The sequence below is a fragment of the Felis catus genome, chromosome B3 (assembly GCF_018350175.1).
Source record: "Felis catus isolate Fca126 chromosome B3, F.catus_Fca126_mat1.0, whole genome shotgun sequence".
Taxonomy (NCBI): domain Eukaryota; kingdom Metazoa; phylum Chordata; class Mammalia; order Carnivora; family Felidae; genus Felis; species Felis catus.
The window spans coordinates 135,366,716-135,392,081 of NC_058373.1; the positions used below are offsets into that span (position 1 = coordinate 135,366,716).

General features: G+C 53.6%; 1 protein-coding gene across 5 annotated transcripts in view; it reads left to right on the forward strand.

Moving 5' to 3' along the window:
- The window catches only part of SLC24A4 (solute carrier family 24 member 4), a 173,142-nt gene that overhangs the window by 121,312 nt on the left and 26,464 nt on the right, over positions 1 to 25,366 (forward strand). For 2 of the 5 annotated variants that reach the window (XM_045060421.1, XM_003987930.6), the window contains exons 8-12: positions 2,266 to 2,291; positions 3,890 to 3,943; positions 5,583 to 5,725; positions 9,971 to 10,140; positions 14,782 to 14,986. In XM_045060421.1, coding sequence (XP_044916356.1) covers positions 2,266 to 2,291; positions 3,890 to 3,943; positions 5,583 to 5,725; positions 9,971 to 10,140; positions 14,782 to 14,986 — 598 coding nt within the window. Of the gene's footprint in view, positions 1 to 2,265; positions 2,292 to 3,889; positions 3,944 to 5,582; positions 5,726 to 9,970; positions 10,141 to 14,781; positions 14,987 to 17,563; positions 20,349 to 25,366 lie in introns of those variants that run through there. The other 3 variants (XM_045060420.1, XM_045060419.1, XM_011283458.4) reach the window with 3 other exon arrangements.

Here is a 25,366-nt window from a genome sequence, read left to right on the forward strand (position 1 = left end):
CAGGGTGCCTTCATGGCACAGGACACCGGCTACTGCTGAGGAGTGCACCATCCAACAAGGGAGCGATTTCAATCCAAGTGGTGGCATGGGGGCAGGTGCACGTGGTGTGCCCAGATTGACTGGGATGTGCTCCCCCCAGAGACAGTTCTCAACCTTACACCACCTAGAGCCACCTGGAAAGGACAGTCACATCCCTCGTACTGTCTGTGGCTGGGTACCCAATCTCCCCCCAGGTCAATAGCTTGAAATAGCAAGTATTGATCACTCTTGTTGTCTGTGGATCAGAGTCTGGGAGTGGCTTACCGAGCCCTCTGGTTCAGGGTTTCTCACGGGTGTTGGCCCTGGTACGAGGCTCCCCTGGGGGAGGATCCACTTTTGGGGTCACTCACGTGGCTGTGGATAGGCCTCCGATCCCGCTTGGCTGGCTGTTCCGCAGCACGGCTCACAACCGGGTAACTGGCTTCCTTCAGAGGGAGGGTGAGAAGGTACCAGGGCGGAAGCCCGTTCTGCCCATAACCTAATCTTGGAGGTGACAGCTCCTCACTCTTGCCATATTCTCTTTGTGAGGAGCCAGTCCCTGGGTCCAGGCCACATATCCAGGGGTGGCGTGAATGTCAGGCAGGGGGTTACTGGGACCCCAGCCTCCTACACCCCCTAAAATGAAAGTTACAGATAAAAATCATTGACCTGTACACACACAGTTGTAGAAAAGAATCAACGTGATGTTCAAAGTATAAAAGACGAAAACATCCTTCAGTGTGTAAATGTCTGGGCACAAAGACACTACAGCACTGAATGGTGGAATCCGTTGTCCCATAAAGGAAAAATCTCTGAGCCCAGAAACCACCAGCACAGACTGAGGCCGTGCTGGGCTGGAGCCTTAGACCCCACGAGCATTCCTGACATTGACGACGTGATTTTCCAAAATTAGGAATGACTCCTGATGAAATCGTGGGTGGAGCCCAAGTACAATCATCCCTCCATTTACATGATAGCTACCTCACTAGAAAATTAAATATTTATTAAATACGTAATTTAAAAAAGTATAAGTACTTTGATTTATAAAATAGAGTTCAGTTCTGGGCTCAGATTTGTTTGGTTTTGTTTTCCCCGTTTGCCTGAATGTTTAGCAAGACCTTTTAAGTAGGACGTGTGCCAAATGTGGAAAACCCCTTCTGAGAGAAATATCTCACAGGTTCTAGACTGGTCAGCACCCTGGGCTAAATGCCAGTAGCCTTTCATGGGGTTGTAAAAAGCTAAAAATATCCCCCCCCAAGTGTTCTCACGTTCTGGCGGGGGAGGGCACCGGGCACTCCTCTGCTGAGTGCCCTTGCCTCGGAGCCTTGGGTTTGGGGAGCCTCACAGCGATGCCTGGCCAGGAATGACTCTCTCAGAAGTGGCCCCTCCAGCAGCTTCTGTGTGTGACGCCTGCCATGGCAGCCAGAAGAGGGTCACAACGGGCCCAAGTCCAGACAGCAGCCCCCTGGCGTCTTCTGGCATCCGGTGGGGACCCTGTGTCTCTAAGATCAGTTGGTGGCCACAGCCCCTCCACCTGGCGTCTTCTGGCATCCGGTGTGGGGACCCTGTGTCTCCAAGATCAGTTGGTGGCCACAGCCCCTCCACCTGCCTGTCCACACTGGGCCTGGCCAAGGTGGTCACAGGATCCCTCCCCTGGACCACAGAGGTGTCATTCATCTGGGGCTGTGCCAGAGATGCTTGGTGGAGTTGTTGGGCAATGTCAGTGGCCTCTTCAGAAATCATCATGACCGCACCATCACCCCGGGCCTCCCTTCAGATAGCACAAGTGGGTCCTTTGCCCTCAGAATTTCCAAAGGGGTCACTTTTCTATTTTAAGAAAACGATATCCCTTCCCTCCCATACACACGAGTCCCCTGGATAGGTAGGTGCATAGGTTTGTAGGTAGAGAGGCAGGGGTCCTTTTAGTTTTTAAGAGTGTTGATTCCAGCAAGGCTGTGCCCTTAGTGATGGCAGGTTGGCCCCAACAGCTACTCGGACCGTCATGAAGCACAGGCCGTTTCTCTTGGGAGGCTGAGCTGAGCCGCATAGTCTGGCATCTTCTGGTCTAGGTTTCGACTAAGGTCTAAGGTCACCTCCTCCTGTTGAGAAACCCGGAAATGGAGAGAGGAGCCCAGCTTTGTGTAGAAATAACAAGGCAATGATATGTGAGCTCGGAGTGTGTAGGGACCTGTGTGTGTTCTTTTGGAATAAATAAGTCCCCCACCCTTTGTTTCTTTTGCCTTCCAGTTCATATATGATGAAGAAATCGTGTGGTAAGTTTCAAGTTTGTTTCTTGTTCCTTTTTTGGTAGTATTCTTCCTCATTGGGTTCATTGACTCTTTTTTGAAATTATTTTTACAAACATGAGCTTTTGAACTTGCAAAAAGGGCGTCATTTGAAGCAATCACACCTTTATTCTTTCAAAGTGACAAAGAATCCCTCAGTGTTCCTGCACTGCCAAATAACAAAATATATTTAAAGCTAAAGTAACGAAAACAGTGTGGTGTTTTACACCGGGGTAAGCGTAGGCCAATATGGAATATGGAACCAAGAACCCAGTAATGGGCCCATTTCTTGGCTGGGGAAATATGACAGCTGTCACGACAGACAGTGAGTTAGGGAGAGGGTCTCAGACGCTGCTGGCAAAACTGGGAACCCTATACAGAACAGAATCACATCGGATCCCTCCCTCACACCTTATACAGGAATAGATTCCAGATGAATTAAGGATCTCACTGTAAAAAGGAAAATTAAACAAAATAGAATAAAATATAGAGACTTACCATTATGACCTTGAGATAGGAAATGACTCCTTAATTCAGATCCATAAAGCAGAAACTTTAAAGAAAAGATTGGTGTATTCGCCCTATAGGGCATGAGTGTATCATATGTTCATAAGCCATAGACATGATCTCTTTATGACAGTGATTCAGAGTCCACATCCTCTGTGTTTATTTGTGGGGCTGTACTCAGGAGGCCTGGCCGAGGACAGTCAGCTGGCTGACGTGAGCAGCCATGTGCTCTGGGCCCACAGAAGCCTGCTTTTGGCCCCCACCCAGCCCCTAACCCACTATGTGAGCCAGGAAGCCACGCCTCATCTGGGCTCTCCTTTTCCTCGATGGGGTTGAGGGTGGTGGCAGTGGGGTCATCTACAGATCTCTCTGTGGCTCTGCTGGTCTGTGAGCTCTGACAGTAGAGGAAGAGCTCCCAAACCAATCGTACCTTATACCTAGCACATAGTAGGTCTTCAGCATGCAGCTGTCAGATAACCAAACAGATTAAGGCATGTGGCTCCTCAGAGGCTTGTGGTCTGAGCTACAGATCCCCGCCACGCGTGGGGTTGAGCGCTGCATCAGCTAGACGGCAGTGGTGTATATACCCGAAGACCCTCGCCCCGCCCCTGTGTTCAGCCCAGGAGGCTCCTGTACCGGCCCCTCTCTTCGGGAAGTTCTTAGGGCCTCTTCTGTACCGACAGCCTTTCTGGTCCCTGGTCGGAATCTCTGGTGAGCATAGGGTCTCTTAAGCATCAAGTCAGCATGACTATGGTCACTCTCCTCTGTGAGTCCTGCGATGTGGTGGCCCTGGTCCCTCCTTTTTCTCCGTAGCTGATGGGACTCTGCCTGAGCCCTGCAGGCCCCCTGTAGTTGAGAAGAGCCCACCGTCAGCCTTCTGTGTCCCCAAGAGGGCTTCAGATTGTAGGACAGGCTGGGGAAGACTCCCCTGGATGCCGGAGTTCTGGGCCGGGCTCCGGGGCCAGGCAGGATCATAGGACTTCCGGCCCTGCCCCCTCCCCGCCCCCTCTGCCAGTCACCCCCAGGCCTCAGTGCTGCGGGCCTCCCCAGCCCTAACCAGTCTCCTTTCTCTCTTTGAGGTGGGAAGGCCTGGTGCTCATCATCTTGTACGTGTTTTACATTCTGATCATGAAGTAAGTACCTTCTGTCTCCTTCTCTGGGGCAGTCTGACGCCTTACTCCGTTTCCTGCTCTGGCCTTTCGTTAGAGCCCGGACAAAACTAACTGATAGACCTCCCCGTGACTTCCAGCCGGCCCCGCTTCTCTGGAGGATGCCCCTCTGGGGTGAGGTGTTCAGATACTGTTTTGGGGTGCCGTGCAAACCCGGGCCAGGGGAGTCACGGCTGGTGGGTTGCAGATGAGGCTGCTCGCAAACAGGTAGCAAGCAAGCCCTCTTCCTGCTCCGTGCTGATTTCTCCGTGCCCGAGTGGCCGCTCTTTTCCGCTGTCGCTGTAAATCTCCTGATAGTTTCACACCGCTCTTTTTTGAAGAGCCAGGCGGCCTCACTTCTGCTCCAGGCTTTAATCCAGTGCCATCTGTCACGGCCGCTGCCTTGCACAACTTCTGGGGACACCACTCACAGCAACGAAAATGCAGACACTGGGTCCCAGGTCGTGCGATGCTTTTGCGGCCCTTTGAAGCTGCCTGGGTCAGAGTGCTCTCAGAACTGCCCGTGAGGAATATTATTCAGCCATGAAAAAGGGAGGAAATGGTGTCACATGTGACAACGTGGATGAGCCTTAAAAACATGCTAAGTGAGAGGAGCCAGTCACAGGAGGACAAATACTGGGTGATTCCACTTCTGCGAGATACCCTAGGAGAGTCCCAATTCAGAGAGACAGTAAATTCGAGATTACCAGGGGTGTGGGGGAGGGAGTGATTACTAATTGATGAACGGGCACAGAATTGTTAGAGATGCTGAAACCATTTTGGGAAGTAAATAATGGTGATGTGATGGTTACCCAACATTGTGAGTGTAGTGAATGGCAGTGAATTGTATGCTTAAAAATAGAAAAAGTTAAAGTAGCAAATTTGATGTTGCCTATGTTTTGCCACATTAAAAAAAAAAAAAAAAAAAAAAAAAAAAAAGGAAAAACTACCCAGGAGCTGAATCATCATCTTCAGGTTTTACCTTCTTGTTCACACCTCCAGAAATAATTAAAAACAACACTGAGCTTTACGACATTATGAATCTCCACGTTTATATCAAACATGTATAACGTGTTGTGAAAACGGGTGATAAACTGTCAAGTGCAGGAGGCTTGTCCTCAGGTGAACTCCTCTCTGAGCGCCTTCCAGTGAGGCGGGGAAGCCTGGGGTCTGAGACGGAGACAGTGTCTTCTCTGGGCCTGGCTGTGAGTGATTCAGGGATGGCCCGCCGGGCAGCCCATAGGAGTGGGACTCGAGGCTGTTGGGAGGACAGCCTGGTGACAGCTCCTTGGAGCCTGTCCTTCAGGCTGACCTGAACTTCTCTTATGAGGACGAGCTTTGGACGTGTCTAAGTAGGCGTCATTCATGTTCTTGGAACTGAAGATTCCTTACGCCCCCAGGAGGCCACTGACAGCTCCGTGGAGCAAGCCCTCCGACCACGCGTTATTCTAGGGTCCTGTCGGGACTGTCAGCTCAGATGAAAGCCTTCGGCTCCCCCTTGCCCCTGGGACACTCCCGGGGCCGGGTGTGACTGTGTGTGCACAGGGGCGGCGGGAGGCGGCCCCCCCCCCCCCACTCCTGCCAGGTGTCTCCCGCGGCTCTGACCTCCTGCCTTCGCTTCCAGGTACAATGTGAAAATGCAGGCCTTTTTCACCATCAAACAAAAGACCATTGCAAATGGCAATACTGTCAGCAGTGAGCTGGAGGATGGTAATGATTACTGTGATACTAGCTCTGATGACCCCTCCCTGCCATTGCTGGGGCAAGGTAAGGCTGAGCAGACAGGAGTGGCCAAAAGTGTCACCAAAGCCTCTCTCCCATGCTCTTTCCTGCACACACACACACACACACACACCTTCCCTCTAAATTGTCACTCTCTTACTTTGGGTCCCAGGGCCCTCCATGAGGTGTGGCTCAGATTTACATTTGCACAGAAGGGAGAAGGACGGACAAAGTCAAACCCTCACACCCTGGGGACATTGGGAGCCTGAAGGAGACTCCAGGCCTGCTGGGCTTTTTTGAAATGCGGTGAATTACCTCCCCGATCCCTGGGAAAGTTGGTGGCAGGAGGCTGATGACTTGGGGTGACAGAGCAGACTCAGGCCTCCCTGTGATTTCCCACACGCCAGGCCCAGTTCAGGGGGAGGACTCTGCTCTGGAGGGACCTCTGGCTCGTCGCCCAGAGCAACAGCGAGGCTACGGAGGGCAGCCTCGGAGCAGAGCGGGAATGCCCAGAGTGGGCCCCACGGAGCCCTGCCTGGGAGCCCTGCCCCGGGGCGCGGCAGCCTTGCCTCCTCAGCTGCTCTTTGGCCCCGCTGTCTGGGGTTCTGGGCCTCGGGAGCCAGCCCCTGTGGTCCCTGCCGAGCTCCCCTGGTCCTCTAGGCCCACCTGGCTCCCACTTTGGAAGCCACATCTTCATCCACCGGTTGCTAAGGGATCCGTCTGTGGGGCCACCTGCTAGCAAGACCGGAGCATCTCCATTCTGCGAGCCCAGTGAGCGTTGGGGCCTGAAAGGGCTCTGGTAATGAGGACATGGGAAAACAGATTGGGCTGGCATCTCCAGTCCTTCTTAACCAGCATGCCAGGTGGACTGGCCACCTGAGGGTCTCTCTCCCATGCCCCCGGGCAAGTCACGGCCTCTTTCAGGCCACTTTAACTCCTGCGTGGTGTCTGTGACGGGCCAGGTGGTCCCGGGGACCTGTTTGCTCGTGTCTGGGACGTGTGGGGGCTGAAGTCTGTACTCGTTGGCCCCCTTGCTAGTCCTTACTCCCGGGTGGATCCGGCTAGTGCCCCTTCCCCTTGACTTCAGGCAAGTTTGTTCTGTCCCGTCTCAGGGGACCCCCTGGGGACGACACCTGTTGCAGGTGCTTGAGGCAGGAATGAATCTCTCCATACGGGAGAAGGCTTTCTAAGAAAGCCCCTGGGGAGAAGCTACCAGTGTCCAGCCTGGAGCCCGGGGCTGTGTCTGTGTTTCCTGTTGCATAAATGTGGAGCAGCCTACCGGAGGGGGGATCCCGTTTCCAGGACAACCTTCTCAGAGGGGAGGGACGGATGTGGCTGCTGGTTTGCATTTTAGCCCTGCAGATACAGTGGCTCTGAGGTCCCTGTTACAGATCCCCCCCACCCCCCGCCACACACACACACACACACACACACACACACACACACACACACACACACACACACACACACACACACAGCGTCTCAGGACAGAGGCTGATTTCTGCCGGGTCCTGCACACAGAGATTTAGTGCTCCCCGGCCCTCTGCACCTTCATGGCAAAGAAGAGAGATTCCAGGTGTTGGGTCATTCAGGTCCGCGGAAGAAGCCCAGTTCTTCAGGTGCCAGTCCCCAGAGCTACCTTCCACCTGTGTGGGGGAGGTAGGACACCTCTCCCCAGTGTCCTATGGGAAACATATGTCACATGCAATATAGCGGGTGCCTCAGCCACTTCCCTGTTCAGGGCAGTGGGGTTTGCTGTGAGGCCGCGGCCCTCCTGGGGCCTTTTCTGGACCTCTGTCATGGCTCTGTCTCCGTTCCTTTTGTACCCAGGGCAGTAGGACCTTCCCCACAAGTTTATTATTTCCCCCCAAATATCTGAGTCCAAGATAATTTCTAGAAAATTGTAAGATTAGACACAGGACTGCTCCCCCACCCCACCCCCAAAACACAGGGCAAGGAAGAAGATAGGCCTCCTTCCAACTTTGATCGGGGGGTGGGGGTGGGGGGGGTGGGGAAGGTGTTTAGATAAAGACCAAGGAGAAAAAGGTGCAGGCCTGGAATTGGAGAGAAGGGATCCCAGAGATGCAGCCTTAGGGATTTCGTAGCCTGGCTGGCGGAGGACTCTGTGTGTGAGTCACTGCAGGGCAATGCCCCCTCAAATAGACTGAGGCAGGAGCAAGGAGTCCCCAGGAACCCTGCAGGGGCTGAGAAAGGGGCTTCAGGAGTTGGCCTTTTCAGCCAGTGTTGCTGGGAATCTTCCCAATGCGGAGAGCACTCGCCTCCCTGGTCCTCGGCCTGCAGGCAGGTCCCCCTCTACCCACCCTCCCAAGGAAGTCCAAGACTGCTGGCCGGTAGAGTTTGTCTAGAGCCCACGCATGCGCACACGGCCCTGGCTTTCCTGTTACCGGTTTCGGCACTTCCTGTATCAAATCAACATTTTTAACCCAACCTCTTGACAGGTTTTTGGCCTTGTTACTACCGCTCTTGCAAAATGCCTTTATATACTTAGATGTTCTTAAAGGTCATATGGTTCAGTTCACCAGATCATCTCGGGCCAGCTTTCTCTTTTTTGCAGGGGGGGAGGGGCGGTGGGCGGGGCGGGGGGGGGGAGCGGGGCGGGGGGGAGGGGGGGAAGGGGATAACATTCTCCAGCTTCATTTTTTGTTCGGATGTTTGGGTTTTTCTAAAACTCCATAGGCTCCCTCCTTCTGAGCCCAGTGCCCCCTGCCCCTGCCCCTGCCCGGGGATGCCTGTGTCAGGGCTCGTTCTGGAATGGACCTGGAAGGAGCCTGGAGCCTGCAGTCTCCCAAGGAGGGAGGGATTCAGGCTTTCCTACAGCTGCGAGGGGTGGTGGGCCCAGAGGCTCCTGCTCCTCAGAGTGGGTCAGAGCCAGGGAAATCGGCTGGGAGAGGGGCCATCCCCAAAGCCGGGGACCCTGAGCATTGAAGCCCCCTGTAGCAGGAACCCTTCTACTAACTCCTTCAAATAACCCCTGGCCACCATCAAGAATGCTGCCCCCCGGCTCTTGGCATCCACCGCAAGCTAATCACCTCTGGCAATCTCTCTTGGCCTTTGTCTCCTTAACTCTCTTCTTCTAAATTGTAAGTAATCTGCTTTCATCCAAGCGATAACACGTGCATTACAAAAACCAACCAACCAACCGTGACCTCAGCGCAAGCCTCACTGGAGGTTAGTGTCTGTCTCCGACAAATGCATGGTCCTCCCTGGCTTTGTTTCTAACCCACACGCCTCCTGTCTGCTGAGCCTTGCTGCCTGTTTGGGGAGAGTGTGCATGTCTGGTGTGCACTTGTTTGTGTCTGTGCCATTAACTCTGGCGAGGATTTGCTCTTGACGACTCCTGCCCGGAAGGGGACCCTCACCGGGAGCTGGTGACCGGTGCAGAGGGGAAAACTCCACCTGCTTCTGTGTGCTGTGTTCCAGAGTGGTCTCATGACTGGCTCCTCCAGGGCTCAGGAGTTAGAGGTCCAATCCCTCAGGATTCCAGCCCGGAGCGTGTCTGTGAAGGTGGCAAGGAAGAGGCCTGAGGCCTGGAGAGATTTATTCTTCAGCCTTATGAGGGGGAAGCAAAGGGTCAGAGAGAGCTGCCTCCCTGCCGGAGGGTGTCCGTTTTACTGGAGACCCTGGATTTGGCTAGCAGTTCACCGTGAGCCTTCAGCAAGTCGGCTGTCCTCTTGGGTCTCCCTTGCCTCGTTCAGGGCCTGTGAGCCATATCTTTGCCCTCACTGCCGGCCTCGGGGAGAGCAAAGTTAGATGTATCCTCTACCAGGTGGGGATGGTTGTTGGAACAGCAGGTGGCCTTGTGGGAAGTTTAGAGCCAGTGCCGTGTGATGCTTTCTAGCATTTTCCATCCTAGAGGGCCCTTGTCAGTCTCTAAAGTTTCCTCTGAGCCTCTGTCAACAGAGGGTAAGAAAGGTCCCCTCACAGTCACAGGGTGGGAGGGACCCTGTCTGAATTATAGGTGGGCTTCCCAGGGAGGCTTAGACGAGGAGCCAGAAGACCCCGCACTTGGCCAAGAGGGGCCCCAGAGAGAGGGGGGCATCATCTGGCAGCGGGGCTGGATGTGGAGTGTCTGCTCATAAGGAGTCCTGTAGCAAGGGACCACGGGGCCCGGCGAATAGCCCACGTCGGCAGACTAAGGCAGCCTCCCCAGCGGGTGCGGGGCTCAGAGCCCAAGGAGGTCTGCAGCGTGAGGGGAAGTCATGAGCTCAGTGCTGGGGTGTTGTCCTTAGGGAGATGTCAGCACTAATTGTGGCATTGTGCTCAATATAGTGAAGGAGGAGCCACAGTACAGCAAAAACGCGGTGGTGATGGTGGATGAGGTCATGAGTTCCAGCCCTCCCAAGTTCAGCTTCCCGGAGGCGGGCTTACGCATCATGATCACCAATAAGTTTGGGCCCAGGACGCGACTACGGATGGCCAGTAGGATCATAATTAATGAGGTACGTTCGCGTAAAGGGCGTTGAGAGTGAGTAGCCTGGGGTGATGCGTTGTGCTTTGAGGAGGCCCTGGCTTATCAGGGCGCTTCCTGCTGTTAGGGCCACCAGGATGTCCTTTATTGCTGCACCTGTTGAAGGAAGGAGGAGCAAACATTCCCTACGGGCAGCAAACGATCGGATCCAGAGGTGTGTTAAGGCAGGCCGCAATCGAGTACCATTTCCACGATGTCCGCGGAGTATTCTGTTGACGCGCTCCAGTAAAGCTAATTGGAGAAAGGCCAGTCGGAAGTATGGATTGTGTCTTTAAAGTGTCACTTAGAACAAAAGAAAGGTGAACACATACCTGTTCTCTACAGATGCGGCAACTCTAGAAGAAAACCAAGAACAGAGGTCGATGGCAGTTACCTCTGGAAACTGCCTTTTTCACTCTCCAGCCTGATGGGCCGCTTGAATTTTGTGCCCTCTTTTTCATTTGGAAAAGCAAAAAAGTTTTAATGCCATATAATATACACACAGTGTAGCAAAGATGCGGGGTTCTAATTGCTCACCAGCTTGTTCAGTCTTTGCCGCATACGTGCGTGTGCATATTGGAGTTGTGAGTCCTTAACCCTCAGACCCAGGTAGTTATCAGAGAGCTTGAAACTTTGATAGCTAATAATCGGTAGTTAGCACCTCAGGTGTATGCGGGAATGATATCACACAGGACTTAAAGGATGTGTACTTTGAACACGTCTGGATTCGTATGTCCCCCGTGTGGAAGGTGTATTAAGAAAGAGAGTGCGGGGGCGCCAGGCGGCTCAGGCAGTGAAGCACTTGACTCTTTAGCTCAGGTCATGATCTCTGAGTTTGTGGGTTTGAGCCCCATGTCGGGCTCTGCGCTGACAGTGTGGAGCCTGTGTGGGATTCTCTCTCCCTCTTGCTATGCCCCTCCCCAGCTCCTGCCCTCTTTCTCAAACTAAATAAATAAGTAAACTTAAATAAAATAAAAAAAAAGAAACATTGCAGATTTTGGATCATTCTGAATCATTTTTTTGATTCAAATCAGTAAAATATGAATCAATGAAATTTTTACTGAATTCTGGGTATTTTTCATGAGCATGATAAATGTACCCATTGAGTGGGGATAGGGACCACTCTGAAGGATTTGGGTATATAGTATCTTTTTCATGGGATAAACACCAGGGAATTAATGGGGGTTTTGATGAGCTGGGAAAATACTCTCCTGCCCCCAGATGTTTCTTCAGGCTGCTGGGAAAGTCTTGCTCCCCGCCCCCGGGTTGGGATTGACTTCCCTGGAAGGCAGCACTGGGAGCCAGAAAGGCCAGGCTAGTAGAGGAAATTGAGATAATTTTGTTTTATTTTCAATGTTTATTTTTGAGAGAGTGAAATTGGGGGAGGGGCAGAGGGGGGTGGGGGGTGGGGGGTGGGGGCAGGAAACAGGATCCGAAGCAGGCTCTGCGCTGACAGCAGCAGATGTGGGGCTTGAACTCATGAACTGTGAGATCGATCACGACCTGAGCCAAAGTCGGACACAGCCAACTGAGCCACCCAGGCGCCCCTGGAAATTGAGTGTTAATCTCACATTAGCCATTAACTGGCTTAATCTTCCTGGGCCTCAGTTTCTCTAACTGAGGATGTTGGGCAGGAGGCTTACAGCACTAAAAATTTCAGTGACACACAACTCTGCCTGGAGGCTAACCAGTATCTTGGGGTCAGTGCATCAAGCAATGGGAGTGGGAAACCCAAATGCCCAGATTCAAAGTTGTTTCTTAGGACCCTTGGTCTCATTCAAATGTTCAGTTATTTTAATTCCAACGTGTTAGAGCTGTTTGTAAAGCTGCAATTAATCCGTGGTAGATTCTAGTACTTGTGGGACAGATGCCCTCATTTGTTCATCAAGAGAGGGCAGAGCAGCTGAGAGGGTTCTTGCACGGGGTGGGTGGGGGGTGTTTGGGGGCAGCGGGGGGATGTTTGGGGGAACGTGTGAGAGGTATGGCTTTCCTTTACTCCAAGGCTACACCTGACTGTCCTCCCCTGTGGCCACTGCAGTGAGTTGCCGAGGGGCACAGAATTTCACCCATCCTCAGTTTCCCCTGCCTCATGAATCCGTCTCCCACCTGGGTGCTGGTCTCTTTGAGCTGGTGCATCTAGCTGTCATTTCCTGAGCACCTGCTGAGTGCCAGGCAGGTGCAGGATGTTTTACCTGCGTTTCAGCATTAATCCTCTTACCATCCGAAGATGCTACTTGCAATTTATCAGAGAGGAAAACTAATTTGCTGAAAGCCACACCACTAACATGAGGGTAGAACGGGAATTCCCACCCAAACCTGAGTCTAGACTATGTAAGTGGGACTGCATAGATCATTAGGGGCACCTCCTCTACCCCTTCTTTCTATATCTTTATTCCCTCTATAATAGTGCCTGCTTGGGTTGCTTTTAATGGCCTCTTCCACGTGGCAGCCCCTGGAACATCAGGAAGTAGTTGCCACCCCCCGATTTTCTCCTTGAATCTAAACATCCTTGGAACCTCACACCCTCCCTGATGTAACAGGGTTCCAGTCCTCACCATCTTCCAGTTTGTCTCTTGCAGCGTGGGGATCCATCACCTCCTTTGTGTTACAATCTATGCCTCTTTTAATATAACCTTAGGTAGCTTTAGATAGTTCTCCAGGTACAATTCTCTGTTGGTTCCTATTAAGCTAGAATCATGACCTCTTCACATTTCTGCCATTCATGTTGCCATTAAATCGTGCCTCCCTCCCTCTTTACAATTCTGTCCTTGCACAGGTAGGTTTTTGTTTTTAACTACAGGGATGACCAGTCTTTGGATGCTACTTGGGTTTGTTACACAGGTAGCAAAACACTGTGCCTGCATATGTGGGCTTAAGTCACAGGCATAGATCTCTTTGCTCTTTTCAGTATGTTAAGTGTTATGGATACACTTGTAAGAAAAGAATTTTAAAATCTTCACCCCACCCTAGACTTCATGATTTAGGAGTCCCTGCCTAAAACCAACATGAAGACAGATAAATGGTCAATTCCTCTCTTTTTTTTTTTTTTTAAGAGAAATAACGTGTGTCTATTGTCATAATGATATCTTTACTTCTGGTAACCATGAGGATAGGCGTTGGACACACAGGAAGAGAATAGTGCCTTGGGGGACACATTCACTGACTCTTTGTTTCCTGGTGAAGAATTGGGAGAGGTATATAAGTGTCCACTGTGTGACAGTCCTTACCCCCAAGGCCTCATTCAGACGGACCCACTGGTGTTTGTAATCAGAGCCGGACAAAGGGGAAGTGTGCACAGGAAGGCAGATTCCTTGGAAAGTGAAACCTATTGATGTCTTGAAATGTGGCTTCTGCCTTTCCCTGGCTTATAGAAGCCCATGGACTTGGTGAGGAAGCCAGGCTTCTGCTTGGGCGGAAAGGAGGCGGGCTTTGCCAGTCACTACGAGATGGGGCAGGGAAAGGGACAGGTGGGTGGGATTCTCTTTCTCTTCCTCTCTCTCCCCCTCCCCAACCTGCGCACACACACTTTCTCAAAATAATAAACTTAAAAAACTAAATAAGGGGGGCCTGGGTGGCTCATTCGGTTGAGCGTCCGACTTCGGCTCAGGTCATGATCTCACAGTCCGTGAGTTCGAGCCCCGCGTCGGGCTCTGTGCTGACAGCTCAGAGCCTGGAACCCGTTTCAGATTCTGTGTCTCCCTCTCTCTCTGACCCTCCCCTGTTCATGCTCTGTCTCTCTCTGTCTCAAAAATAATAAATAAACGTTAATAAAAAAAAATTAAAAAAAAAAACTAAATGAAAGGACCGCCAGTGTCAGGTGTTAACAAGGATGGGAAGCCATTGAAATTCCAATCCGTTGCTGATTCGAGTGCGAAATGGTTCACCACGCGCCTGCTACGTGGCCTCGAATTGCCACTCCTCAGTACCCAAGGGAAATGAGTGTGTGTGTCCAGAAGTGCACAAATGTTCACGGTGACATTGTTCATAATAACCAAAGAAGGGAAACAGCCCAGTGCCCTTCAGTAGGCAAAGGATGCATTGTGGGTTATGCAACGTATTACTCTACAGCCGTGAAAAATAGTTAAGTTGCCGAGTCGTGCGACGCCGTGGATGGATTTCACAGATATTGAGTGAGAGAAGCCAGACACGGCATAATACATGTTATTTGAATCCATTTATACGAAGTTCAGGAACAGCTAAGCGATGTTTGTAAAAGTCAGCGGAGTGGTTACATATGAAGGGGCATATGAACCAGGGAGGTGCCTGAGGGAGTCTTCCGAGGGGCTGGAAATGTTCTGCATCTTGATGTAGCACATCATCGAGCTCTACGCTTCATAGAAGTGTACTTTTTGCATAATATACATTTTAAAAATTAAAAACAATGATGCAGGCTTTCCCTGTGACCGTCTTCAGGCAGCTTGTAAATGCCCACCGGAGGAGCCGGAATGAGCACCGCAAATGGAAATGAGCAAACTTCGATGGATTCCAAGGTTCTTGGGCCAGTTCCCGGGCAAACTGGCCTCCAGGGGTGTGTTCCAGAAACCCAGAAGGGCTGTGTGCTTGTAGGGAGCAAAGCCACCGTGCGATACTCTGTAACATGTCTTGGCGTCTGACTTGCCTCCTGTCCACACAGCGGCAGAGACTGATCAACTCGGCAAACGGTGTGAGCAGCAAGCCGCTTCAGAACGGGAGACACGAAAATATCGAGAATGGGAATGTTCCCGTGGAAAACCCTGAGGACCCTCAGCGGCAACAGGAGCAGCAACCCCCACCCCCACCGCCACCCCCAGAGCCCGAGCCCGTTGAGGCTGCCTTCCTGTCCCCCTTCTCCGTGCCCGGTGAGTCCTGGGGTGCAGGGCCCTCGGGCTAAGCTGTGGTCTTCAGGAGGGAGGCCCGGACCCATGAGGAGCGGTGGGGGCGGGGCTGGTGTGAAGGGTCGACATGAGGTCACCGGGATTCTTTGGAGACACTTGATAAATATGTCCTAAGTATTGATGGATTAGCGCTGCAGTCAGACGCAGGCATGCCCGGTGTAGGGGAGCCTGTGTGCCACAGAGCACGTCGGCTGGAGACACGGAGCGGGGAGGGGTACCAGGAACCCCCAGTGACTGCACTTAAATTTTTTTTTTTTTCAACGTTTATTTATTTTTGGGACAGAGAGAGACAGAGCATGAACGGGGGAGGGGCAGAGAGAGAGGGAGACACAGAATCGGAAACAGGCTCCAGGCTCTGAGCCATCAGCCCAGAAGCCTGACGCGGGGCAGTGACTGCACTTAAATGCCCAGGGCAACTGGTCTTTCCTTTGCAGTAAGAAAAAGCAGCCAGTACTGTTGTTTTTTATGGACCTGCTCAGACTCTCCAACCCTACATTTGCTGGGACGGGACATTCTAAGGCCACAAATTACACCTTATACAGTTAAACCTTATACATCTGACATCTCCTGCTCGTAAATAGGTCAGATCAGGCCACCGCTCTGCCCTAAGCCCTCAGCATTCTTCACCTCACCGAGGTGTGATCTCTGAAGTTAGTGTCCTCTGACTGTCAGCTCCTTGCTGACCTCACCTCCTGCTCTTCTTCGTGTGCCCTCTGCTCCAGCCACACCGGCCTCCTCACCATCCTTCTTAGAACATACCACATATGCCCTACCTCAGGACCTTTGCACTTGCCCGTCGCCAGAATGCACTTTCCCTCGTGGTCCGTAGGGCTTCTTCACCTTCTTCGGGTCTCTGTTTCAATGTCCCCTCCGCAAAGGCAGGGATCTTTGTCTGTTTTGCTCATGCCTGACACACGGTAGGTGATTAGCAGGTGTCTCGCCAGTGAGTTCACATACAAGAGGAGCCCCAAACACGCCCAGGGTACCTTCATCTTTAACCAAGTTTCTTCAAGTCCTAAATAGGAGACAAACCCCCCCCCCCCCACCTTGGAGTTTTTATTTTGGCATCTGGTCATTCTGAAAGGCGGAAGAATTCCTTTTTTTTTTTTTGTCCAGAACTTGATGTTTTTCTGAAAAGAATTCTGTGTTTAACATCAGGCTCACAGAGCACCTAATTTGGGAGGTGGCTCTGTGGAGAGAGAGGCTGTCCAGTCCCTCATCCCCATTTTCTGGGATGACTCTTGCCCCCAGGTAGATGGCTTGGGCCTACCCAGCTGCAATACTCTGCCACTGTGGTTTATCTTTTCTCTTTTTTGAGAGAGAGAGAGAGAGACAGACAGACAGACAGACAGAGTGAGCAGGGAAAGGGCAGAGGGAGAGAGACACAGAATCCGAAGCAGGCTCTAGGCTCTGAGCTGTCAGCACAGAGCCCGATGTGGGGCTCCAGCTCACGAACCGTGAGATCATGACCTGGGCCAAAGTCAGATGCTTAACCAGCTGAGCCCCCCAGGTGCCCCCTCGTTTATCTTGAAAATAGAGCCCTTTGGGATCACAGGGCTGCCTCGGAGTTACTCGATGAGTGTCTCCAGGGTATGCCGATCACAGCTTCCCAGGGTCTCTTCCCAAAATTCAGGGTCTGGTTCTAAAACACAGACATTTCAAAGCCTGGCATGGGACCTGGGAATCAGCATTTTCACGCCTTCTCTGGGGGATTCGTGGGACCTGGCCAGATTAGAAATTGATGCTCTTGGTCAGTACCTCCCAGCCTTCTTTCACATTAAGGGCAGACCGGGAAAGTGAAATGTTTTTCCGTCACTGAGGTCGCAGAGGGGCCCATCCCTGGGGTTCAGGCCTCCCCAGGTGTTCCTCTGCCGACCAGAAGGCTGAGGGGAACCGGGTCTCACACGTCCCTGACACGTCCACCCACCTGCTGGAAGACTCTGGGGGAGCAAGGGCTGTACTCAAGCGGCTTGTCTTGTGGCCTGTGGGTCACGCTGTGCTTGGGCGGGAGCTTGGCCCCTGGGGCTGGGTGTGGGGGTGCTGAAAGAATACGTCGTCTTCTCCAGATCCTGGGAACCTGTATCCGATTACCTATTCGGACACACTGCAGGAGAGAAGATCTCATGGGGCAGGATCCCCGGAGGGCAGTGTGTCCACCCGGAGCAGAATCTGCTCCAGGTCCAGTGAAGCGGGACAGGGCCCTGCCCCACCTAGAATTTTTCACTTCTGTGTTCATAAGAGGTCCAGGCATAGGCCCGGAGTCTGGAACCCCAGCTACTCCCACACAGCCCTGCATCGTAACACTACCAGCCCACTTCCTCTCCCACATCCACACAGGGCAAGCACAGGGCCTCGGGGCTGCAGGCACCCCAGGGTTTCAGTTCTTCAGGGGCTGAGGACCAGATGCACTGGGGGCTGGGATGTGGTCACACGGAGGGAGAGGCAGCCGAGGTCCAGCCAGCTTTTCCGGGGAGGAGCTACCGTTCCATGAGTCGTCTTCTCCAGTCCCAGGAGGTGGGTGACAGAGTCCCCGTTTTGCAGATATGGGGCCTGATGGGCCACAGCCACCACCCTTCATGGGCCACTTCATGGGGATCCTTGTCTGGACGTTGCCCACCGTCCAGGACTCTGCAGGAAACCAAAGAAGGGATATGTCCTTCTTGACAGCTGCTGTTGAGGCAGCCACACGTAAGGACCACTCACCTCTCCGTTTCCTCAAAACCTTGAGTTTGGCAGGATTGGGTGGGGCGAACCCCAAGGCCTGCTGTCCCTTCCTTGTTTTTGTACTGGGACCTGGCGCTTCTCAGAGAAGTGACTGCAGGGAATGGGATCTAGCTCCCTGTGCAGGACTCTGGGCAGGTCACGTCCTGGGCGAGATGGGGAGGGGGCCTCTAATGCTGCTATCTTGCCAGGGCTGGGGACCAGGGAGCTCCCGGGCTCTGTGCCCCAGTGAGTCCTCCCGCAGGGACCTCTGCCCTTCTGGTGGCCCAGGGCTTCCTGTTGCTCCACCTTCTTCCTCAAGCCAGAGGCTCCAGGACATTCCCCAGGGCCCAGCTCGGGACAGAGCCAAGTGCAGGGAGCTTCCTGCCAGGGCTTGCCTGTCCTAGCCCTCAGGAACAGGCCTGGCTTCCTGTGTCCCTGCAGAAAGCTCTCTCCCCCTTTGTTTCCCCAGGAATGGATGTGTTTCCGTGTGTCGCCTTGGAAACCACAAGGTACTTCCTGCTCCTCCTCTTGCCCTCACCTCTGCCTCCTCTGAGGAGTGGGGGGTGGAAAGGGAGCTGTGTGGCTTTTGCCCATCCAGGTGTGTACAGCAGGCAAGGAGAAACGAGGCTCGTGTGGGGCAGAGGTTTGTAGGAACTTGGTGGGGCCCAGAGCCTCTGGGAAAGCCCACGTCTGGCTCCAGGCCCTTCATCCACCCACTCTCACTCACCTTGTTTTCAGTTCATCTCTGATGGTAGCTTCACAATGATCTGGGGCTGGGGGCCGGCCCCAAGGGCACTTTAGGGGCAGAGGGAGCTAGTGGGCTCCTAAACTGGGCCCAGGAAGGGGTCATGGGTGAGCAGGGGTGTGGATGGGAGGAAGGGAGAAGCCATTCCTCTGGTCAGCTTGAAACCAGCCTAGCTGCGGTGTCAGGAATAAATCAAGGCCCACTGGTTCTGTTCACAGCTCTTCTGTGTCGTCAGGGGCAGCCTGGGAGGCAGGCTCTGGAATCCAGGTATCCTGGGTTCAAGTTCTGGTTCTACCACTCACCAGCAGGTAGCCCTGGGGAAGCTGTTTCTCCTCCCTAAACCTCTGTCCCTCAGTTACATTAACTGAGTTATAACTGAGTTATATCCAGCTTTTCACATCTTTCCCTGTTTGGACTACAAGCCATGTTCTGGAAAGGTCACAGGTGCCAGGATCCCTGGAGGCCGGGAGCTGCAGTCATCCTGAGCGTCAGGGGGCACCTGCTGTGTGCCAGGAACCCAGCTCTGGGCACTTTGCAGATAAGACAGTGTTTCTTTTCAGTAGATATTTGCGTACAAGACGGTTGTGGGCTTTGGGGATGCAGGTGGGAACAGGACAGCCACGGTCTCTGTTCTTTAGGAGCTTATAGCTGTGTGGGGTAAGTCCAAGCAATTAACTACGGGAAGCATTCCTTAACGCACCGCTGACAGGTGGAGGAGGGGCCCCAGCCTGTGGCCCCCAGGCTCTGCCGCCCGCATGAGGGATCACTGGGCTTGTGGGTTGGGGCCGGGGACAGGCAGCAGCCGCCTGGCCCTGGTGCCCACCTGGCGGCCTTCGTGCCCACCTGAGCTGCTGCTAGTATTATATTGACATCAAATGTAGCCTTGTTCTTCCTACTCCGGGCTGCGGAGGCTGGTTAACAAGCTTCCCAGGCCAGCTGTTGGCTGGGGGAAGAGGAAGGGGAGAGAAGCTTTTTCTCCCATGGAAACTGGCCTGCAGCCTGGGAACTGCTCTGAAATTGCCAGCTGGTGACCGTGAGTCCCAGCCTGGCCGGGGACAGCCCATCGTGCAGGCCGTTTGTGGTTGACTTGTGGTCTGTGAGGCCCCCGCTCTGTGGACCAACGAGACGTCTTTCTTCTGCCCCCGAAAGGGGAAGGGAGTCCCATCGTGTATACCGGGACGCTGGCCACTGTTCTCACAGCGCTGAGGACTTGCTGGATGTCAGGCATGGAGTGAAAAGTCAGGGAACCAGGCTCTTAAGGGGCTTCTGTGTCCCCTGCCCTGTTCTAAGAACTTTCTGTGTGTTTTCTTTGATTTAATCTTCACAACGCATGAGATGGGGACAGTTCTCTCCATTTTGCAAAGCGACGAGAGGCACAGAGAAGTGAAGCGACTGGCCCCGAGAGGCTGTGCGACTTCCCAAGCCACACAGCCATTAAGTGGGGAGCCCTCTCCCAGCCTCTGCCTCCCGAGCTGTGGACGCCATCACAGGCTGGTCCCCTGGGCAGCAGAGTCCCAGACCATGAGCCCCAGAGCTGTCATAGAGCAAGCAAATGGCCTCGGGTGCGTATGTATCCTGGACCTACGAGGCAGTTGAGCGCCTGTCAGTGGAGAGACTAGGACGCAGGTGTGCCTTTCTGAAGTCCAGGGCCTTGACTGGTGCTGGAACAGTAACAGGAGGTAAAACTCACCGAGCGCTACAGTGGGCCAGGCAGGGCATTTGACGTATTAGCCCATCGAGTCCACACGACAACCGGGAAGGTACATGCTATCATCCCCATTTCCCATGTGAAGACACTGAGGCGCAGAGAGGCTGTGTTGCTCAAGGTCTTCAGGAGGAGGGGGCAGAGCCAGGATTTGCACACTGGCATTCGGACCCCAGACGCACTTGGGGCGGGGCGGGGGGGGGGGGCGGCGGCACGGTAGCCCAACCAGCGAATTGCCAAATAATCTGTGGCAAGGAAACTGTTGAAACAAGCTGAATGACAGGCCTTTTGGGGACCTCACATGCTCTCATCAGGCCTTGGATGGCACGGCTGCACCTTCTCTTCCTTCAATGTAGTAGAACTCAGCACAGGCGACCTGGAGGTTTCGGGACGCTTTTAGGGCTTACTCTTCCCCAACCCACCCCATCTTTCTCACTTCTAGGTGGCACTTGAGCAAGCTGCCCCGGCTGGGAGGAGAGCAGTCTATTTAGTCTTTTAAAACCCTGTTTGGGGGCGCCTGGGTGGCGCAGTCGGTTAAGCGTCCGACTTCAGCCAGGTCATGATCTCGCGGTCCGTGAGTTCGAGCCCCGCGTCAGGCTCTGGGCTGATGGCTCAGAGCCTGGAGCCTGTTTCCGATTCTGTGTCTCCCTCTCTCTCTGCCTCTCCCCCCTTCATGCTCTGTCTCTCTCTGTCCCAAAAATAAATAAACGTTGAAAAAAAAATTAAAAAATAAAAAATAAAAAAAAATAAAAAAACCCTGTTTGGCGGGGGGGGGGGGGGGGGGGGGGGGGGCGTGCTGCAGAAATGGAGCTCTAGAAACCCATGGGCACCTTCTTGCTGCTGAGCCCCTTGGCGCATCCGTGAAAGCGGTAGAGAAACCCGGGTGCCGTGCGCTCATTTACATGTGAAATTCCGCGCACGGTTCCCGTCTGTTCCAGGCCCCCAGAGACACGGCTCTGTACGGTGGAAAGTCTCTTGTTCTTGCCTCTGTCTCAGGAGCCACCAGAGAAATGGTCTCGTAAGTCAGAGTCAGGATTTCAAAGGAGCGTCCGTGTCCTTCACCGCGAAGCCCTGAGGTGGTCTCCTCACAGCCCAATGAGAACAAACGCTGGCGGAGCATTTTTACTTTTTAGTGTAACAACTTTATCCTTTTTAAGTCTTATCTCCGGTGTAATTAGCACAGTGTGATATTAGTTTCGGGTGTATAAGCCAGTGATTCAGCAGTTTTATCCATCGCTCCGTGCTCCTCATGATGAAGTGTGTCCTTCACCCCCTAGAACAGCCGTATGGATACAGCGGTCACTTACCATAGGATTCACACCTTTAAAGTATACAGTTGAGCGTTTTTTAGTATATTCACAAAGTTGTGCAGCCATCACTGCAGTCCGTTTCGGAATATCTGTACCACCTCCAAAAGAAACCCCTTTCCCTGTTAGCAGTCATGCCCCATCCCCCCATCTCCTGGCAACCACTCCTCTGTCCCTTTGGAATTTATTCTGGACCTTTCATATGAATGGAATCATGTAGCATGTGGCCTTTTGTGACCGGCTGCTTTTACTAAGTGTGGTTTCAAGGTTTATCCATGTTGCTCTGAGTGCTAGCACTTTGTTCTTTTGAGTGGCTGAACGATCCATTGTATGGATTTACCACATTTATCTGCCAGTTGCTAGTCATTTGGATGTTTTCAGTTTCTGGCTGTGGGTGGTTTATAAAAACTGTGGGTGGTTTATAAAAACAGATAACAGAGCATACTGGAGAAAGAGTCTCAATGGTTTTTTTTTTTTTAATCTAATGAAAATAATTTCCCTCCAGGTCTCTGTGATTAGTGACAGATGGTGTCTGAATACTGGGATTGAAAGGGATCTTAGGAGTTTAAGACCTGTCTCCTCCTCCTACAAAATGGGAAACTGAGTCCCAAAGAGGGGCAGGGGCTTCCCCAAGGGGCAGTCTTGAGCAGAAGGAACCAAACATCCAGGCACCTGCCCAGGAATCTGCTCCGTGATGTCCCTGCCTCCAGGCCAGGGCAGAGCAAGTTGGGAGGTAGGAGGTGAAGGGGTCCAGGACCCATCAGCTGCTGGGGTCCCCAAGCCTCTGCAGATGCCAGCAACATGAAGCCCACCAGGCTCCCTTGCGCTAAAAAGGGAACCTTTTGGTTTTTTTTTTTTTTTTTTTTTTTTTAAGTAAGGACTTAGAGATACGTTGTGGATCCCAAGAGCACAGAAACCATTGGAGACATGTTGGGTCTGGACTCGGGGCCTCAATGGATATCAGGATTCTTCCTGGCCCTTGTCTTCATTTCTCCACATGCGCCTCTCTTCTCCTTGCCTGCAGACTGGTCTTCTCAAATTCACTGCCCACGTGGCAGACTGTGGCCTCCCGTAGACCCCAGACCGAACCGTGACAGTTCCAGCCTCCCTAACTTAGCTCACTGGTGCTGTATCTGAATTCCACAGTCCTGAGCGAGAGAATGCCATTGGTCTAGAGGTCAGATGTCCACCCCTGGTCAGTCTACTGTGCTAGCCACCATGGCTTTGGTGGCCCCTAAGAAGGGTGGCCCTGAGCAGGAGGGTCTGGGCACATGCACGCCAGCATCCCTCGTGGGACCCATGACAGCTGCCTCTAGCGCTATCAGGAGATGGTGGCTGTAGCCCTTCTAGACGCAGGAAAACTAGAAGTTAATACAGAGGAGATGTAGGTGCCCTACGTGATCATGGGAAGGGCACTCTAGTCTGGACACCGGCCGTGACGATGGAGCCCACCCACTGAGCCAGCTCCCACCGCCGCCACACCAGAATCAGGGCGGTGGGGAGCCAGGGTGTGACAGAGCTGCTGAGTTCAAGATCTTCCCATCAGAGCTGGGATCCAGGGACCGGGAGGCCGCTGCCACAGCTGTGCCTCAGCTCCCACGGCAACACGAACTGGACACTGGGACGATGGCCAGACCTCCGGACTGTCTCTGATGTCCACGCAGCTAGTGCCTGGGCACGGACGCCCTGTAGCAAATCCCAGTAATCCCCCGAGCCCTGCTTGACCAGAGTGCCTCTAAAGCAGTAGGAGGCAGCCTGGCCCCGCCTCCACTCTTCTCACGTGATGGAAGCTCTTTTGAGTCCGGGACTGGAGCTGCAAGGGAGTCAGGGAGCTACCTCTGCAGACACCGGAGGGAGGTTAGAACGGGAGCGGAGGGCCGGCTCAGGACGTCCGCTTCCACGAGAGCCAAAGTGCAGCAGGGAGGAAAGCAGTAAACCCAGCGTTTACTGATGACTCAGACCGGACCTGCCAAGGAACGCGCATGGCTCTGTCTCCGGGAGACCGAGGAGGGGCGGGGCCCCAGCCTCTAGCTTCATCAGGCAGCTGCTCTGGCCCCAGTACTGGGCTCAGCACCTTATGTTAAGTACTTAGGGTACTGCCCAGCAGCCCTGCTGGTGGTTGGTGTTCGTCCCTATTTACCGAATGAGCGGACTGGGGCTCAGGAAGCTGCACACGGAAGAGGGGGTGCCGCAGGTGAGGCCGGCACCCAGGCCTGCCCGACTCCAAAGTGCCGTCCTTCGGTGCCACTGTTGACTTGGGCCAAGAGGGCCTTCTGCTAAGGTGGCATGTCGGCCCTGAGCTGTAAGGGGCAGCAGGAAGGAAGGGGAGGGAGGAGGCTGGCTCCTGGGTCTGTGTGGTTTTCAAACACTGGGAACCACCAGCCCTGCTCTGTCCTGGTAGAGTGTGCAGAACGCTCAAGGCCAGAGGGTGTGCTGGTGGGGGGTGGCAGGCCAGCGAGCGTTCTGGACTCTCTTGGTGTTTCTGGGATTAGCGCGGCCTCTGTTTCGTGCTCCTGGGGCCTCCAAGTTCAGACGAGGCCCTCAGAGACTGGGCAATGAGCTCTGTACGTTCTGCTTTTCTTTGGTCTCCCCACGCTTCCTTGAGGGGGGTGAGGCCGAGGACTTACCACCATCTCCCGGAGGGGGACGTGGAGGCTCGGGGAGGCTGGGGGTCCACCCACTGCCACATAGCAGAGACTGGGAACAGAACCACCCTCTCTGCTGGAAGCCTTGAGATCCCTGAGGTGGGGTCCAGAGCTGGCCCTCACTTGGGGTCTTCAGAATGAGGACGTTGGCACACCAACCCCAGACCTTCCGGCTCTGGGACCCCTTTACGTCCAGTCGCAGAGCTGGATGTGGAGCCTCCACAGGGCCAGGGTGGGGGCCCGGGGGTCTGTACCAGCCGAGGGAACTCAACCCCGCTTCTCCGTTACCACGTCTGTCCCCTGGCTGTGCCGGTGATGGGGGGTGGGGGGGATGGAGACCAGGCCAAGGTGGCTCCCTTGGGGAAGGCCTCCACCCTGGGCTGCCAGGTACATCCTTCCTGGGCTTTGGGTCCCCGTGTGCCCAGCCTGCCTGCATCGTTGTGTCAGCCCTCAACGGGGCCTGCCTCTGACCTTGCTGAAGCCTGGTGTTTACTTCCTCATCCTCGCCTTCATTTTTCCCCTCCCTCCCAAGCCTCAGCGTGGCAGGTCAGCTTGCTTGTGGTCCTGACCTCGTTTGCTTCCCATGCAGCCTCTCCTCGACCCTCTAGTGCCCTCAAGATCAAAACCCACCCTCCAGAAGTCAGGACAGGGTCATAAGCGGCTTCGGTGTCGGAATCCTGGGTCTGTCAGTTCTTAGCTGTGTGACCTCTGGCGTGCTGCCGTAGCTCTCTGAGCCTGTTTTCTGTAAAAACACCCAGCCCGGTGCTTGGCAGCCGTACGCAATTAAGTGGAAGTGAATACAATTGTTAACATCAACAATAGCTAGCTAAGTTTAGTGTTCACTTGGCAACGAGTGTTATTATTTTTGTATGTTTTTTTTTTTTGAGAGAGTGAGAACGTGAGTGGGGGAGGGGCAGAATCAGAACCAGGCTCCAGGCTCCAGCCTGTCTCGGGGCTCAAACTTGTGAATCGTGAGATCACGACCTGAGCTGAAGTCAGATGCTTAACTGACTGAGCCTCCCAGACGCCCCCCCAGCACCGGGTGTTATTCTAAACACCTCACTTGTGTTGGCTCATTTTTAGTTTTCCATAGTGCTGTGAGGTAGGAACCATGGTTCTCCCCGTTTTACAGATGAGGAAACTGAAGACGCAGAGAGGCTTAATACTTTCCAAGTTCACACAGCATATACCATAGCTGGGATTTGAACCTGGCAGTCTAGCCTCAGTTAATTATGGAAC